Source organism: Hevea brasiliensis, chromosome 14 (genome assembly GCF_030052815.1).
Source record: "Hevea brasiliensis isolate MT/VB/25A 57/8 chromosome 14, ASM3005281v1, whole genome shotgun sequence".
In the NCBI taxonomy this organism is placed as follows: domain Eukaryota; kingdom Viridiplantae; phylum Streptophyta; class Magnoliopsida; order Malpighiales; family Euphorbiaceae; genus Hevea; species Hevea brasiliensis.
In genome coordinates, this window is record NC_079506.1 from 82,908,655 (window position 1) to 82,911,657 (window position 3,003).

Here is a 3,003-nt window from a genome sequence, read left to right on the forward strand (position 1 = left end):
CGAAAGGCAACAAGCTAAATTTCACTCAAACACTTGAAGCACAAGACCAGGGTAATATAGAAATCATAGGCCCATGGGAGAACATCAAGAGATGAGGGAGAGCCTAGATGGCGTGTCACTCTCTTGTATCCGTAGGGGACAGCCACAATCCAGCACTTCTACCCTCAGGTTCCCCAACTTCCTTGCTTAAGGCACTACCTCAGGGCCCAAAAAAACTCTCACTACACAAAATTACAAAGCTTCACATCAGCACCAAACCAGTGGAGAACAGCGTTGGTTGGCTTTTTGGCGTCTCACTCGTGCCTTCAGGTCTTAAACTGCACCTCGTGAGCTACCACCACCTATTGAGACTGTTTCCTTGCCATGCTAGAATGGAGTACCCTACCGACTCAGAAAGCTTAAATGGATATCATGAACTAGAAAAACACACATACAATTGACTAATTGAGACTGCTCAGGTCTAAAGGAAACCCCTCAATGTAATAAGCTCAGGACTTGCAAAAATCAAAATGTTATACACAATCCACCTAAGAGGGACCCACTCTTGGGTAGAGGAGGAGGAAGAGGCCCCTTTGCCCTTCAGGGCCAGAGGAAGCCTCGCATTGGTAGAAGATGGAGGGACTAAAACCTAGTGCAAAAAGAAAAAGAGAAAAATGACATAGTTTTTTACCCTAATTATAATTACCCTAACCCCCACAAAGTTCATATCCATATTTAATTAGAGTATTACTAATTTTAGTTTAAATGAAAAGTTTAAAAGCCTAATTTAGATAAAAGATTTTAAATTGATTTATTTAAACATGTGAAAAAAAATTTAGACATATTTAAACTTAATTTCACTACAAGAATTTACCCAAATACAAATGAATTTTACAAACGGATATCACAATAAAAAAAGAAATTATTCAATTTACAAACAGATTGAAAATCTGTTTGTAAATCTCGCACTTATTTTTTTAAGTAAAACAATTTACAAATGGATTGAAAATCTGTTTGAAATCCATTTGCAATTTATAAACAGATTTTCAATCCATTTGCAAATTTCTGAATAAAAAATAAATACTAAGATTTACAAATTGATTTGAAAAATCCATTTGTAAATTGCTTTGCTTAAAAAAAAAGTTTTAGATTTACAAATGGATTGCAAATCTATTTGTAATTTGCAAATAGATTCTAAAACTTTTTTTTTTTTAAGTAAGGCAATTTATAAATAAATCCGCTTGCAATTTACAAATGGATTTAAAATCCGTTTGTAAATCTAAAAGTTATTTTTTTAAGTATAGCAATTTACAACCTATGGGTGCAGGATCGACTTCAACCAACTTAGGGCGGGGCAAAAAATCAAGCCATGAAGCAAGTGTAGTTGTAGTGAGTAGAGTCTGGAAACTAAGCTCTAAAAGCTGATGTTCATCCACTCATTGACTCAGCCCTTAGTAGGTGCGTAGACAGAAATGAAAGTAATCTTGCCTCAACGTGGAGGCTTCTCTCCGGGTGTTCATTGACTTTTTGCTTATGTTGAATTTTACAAACAGATTCCAAAAACCGTTTGTAAATTTAAATAGAACAAATCTGCCATTTTTTTAAAATCCTGCCTTTAATTTTAACTACAAATGGATTACAAAATCCGTTTGTAACTGTTTGCAAATTTTGGTAAATTTTGAAAGGAAAAATTCTGCTTTTTTTTTTTTTTTTTTTAACATTACAAATGGATTCAAAATCTGTTTGAATTTACAGAGATTTTAAATTTGTTTGTGAAAAATTACAAACAAGGATTATATAAACCATTTTTGTTCGGTTTGTAAATAATTTTACAAACGTATTTTTCTACATTATAAACAGAAATCTGTTTATAATCTGGAAAAATCTTGTAGTGTTTCGATTAACCTCAATTATCAGTTACATGAGATGAGGATAACTATACATTCAACAAGATGTTGAGCTAGCTAACCGATAAACCTTATCATCTACTCTCTTTGGCCTGCCCAAATCGTATCTCTCCCATTGCCCACTCCCATATATCATATATCACCTGTGGCTTCATTCATGAGTTCCTAATTAGAAATTGACGCGTAAAAGCAGCCGGTTTATATCAAGAATGGCTAACGAGAACAAAGTAAGCCTGCAGCTATTGATCGACAGGAAAGCGAACAAAGTCCTTTTTGCAGAAGATGGAAAAGATTTTGTGGATTTCCTCTTCACCCTCCTTTCGTTGACAGTAGGTACTGTAATTAGGCTGCTCAAACAACCAGCAATGGTTGGCTGTATAGGAAATCTTTACGAGAGCCTTGAAAACCTCAATAAAGCTTACATGCAACCATATCAAAGTAAGGATTCACTTCTGAAACCCACTGTGCTATTAACGCAGCTCGCAAATGTGCCTCTCTTGCTGCCTGACACTGATCATCTACAACCTGAGGCAAGACGAAAGGGATATGGTTGTTCTTATTGTTATCACAACCGGTGTGTTACTGATCAGAGAGGTTCTCCTTGTAGTAACTGCAGTCATTGAATGACATATGAACTGACGTTTATTGGCACTAATAAAAGTAATACATCAGCTAGTAATACAGCAACTAGTAGTAATGAGGGAGGTTTTGTGAAGGGTCTGGTTACGTACATGGTCACAGATGATTTTCAGTGTCACCAATGTCAATGATCTCTGGTGTTGCTCTGCTGAACAAGTTTAGTGTTAAGGGTTTTTGTGGACTAAACGAGAAAATGGTTGAGTTTGGCATTGATGAGGCACGTTTAACTTCAACTTATTACATTTAGGATTTTTTTTAATAGTCTATCAGGAGAATCAATTGCCCATTAGCACGCAATTGAGAGCCAGCTTTTGTTTCAAATCACTGATTTAGAGTGATTTGTAACTAATATTGGTTTTAGCCCTTAATTGTGTTTCTTTAGCAGGGTCTGGAATTGTTGAAGGCTTCTCTCCAGTCAAAAGCAGCTCTTACTAATGTCTTCCTCGCTAAGAATGAGATCAAGGATAAATGCTCCTGA

The 3,003-nt window shown here is 35.6% G+C and overlaps 1 protein-coding gene across 1 annotated transcript; it reads left to right on the plus strand.

The window, feature by feature from the left end:
* Positions 1 to 2,095: 2,095 nt before the first annotated feature.
* LOC131173011 (uncharacterized) lies at positions 2,096 to 3,003 on the plus strand. Its single transcript, XM_058134655.1, has 3 exons — positions 2,096 to 2,480; positions 2,639 to 2,742; positions 2,911 to 3,003. Exons 1-3 carry the CDS (start codon positions 2,096 to 2,098, stop codon positions 3,001 to 3,003), a joined length of 582 nt encoding a protein of 193 aa, XP_057990638.1.

Coding starts and splice junctions, on each gene's coding strand:
- LOC131173011 (XM_058134655.1), top strand. CDS start 2,096: ATGGCTAACGAGAACAAAGTAAGCCTGCAGCTATTGATCGACAGGAAA. Junction 2,481..2,638: donor GTGTGTTACTGATCAGAGAG/GTTCTCCTTGTA, acceptor GATGATTTTCAG/TGTCACCAATGTCAATGATC. Junction 2,743..2,910: donor TTGAGTTTGGCATTGATGAG/GCACGTTTAACT, acceptor TTTCTTTAGCAG/GGTCTGGAATTGTTGAAGGC.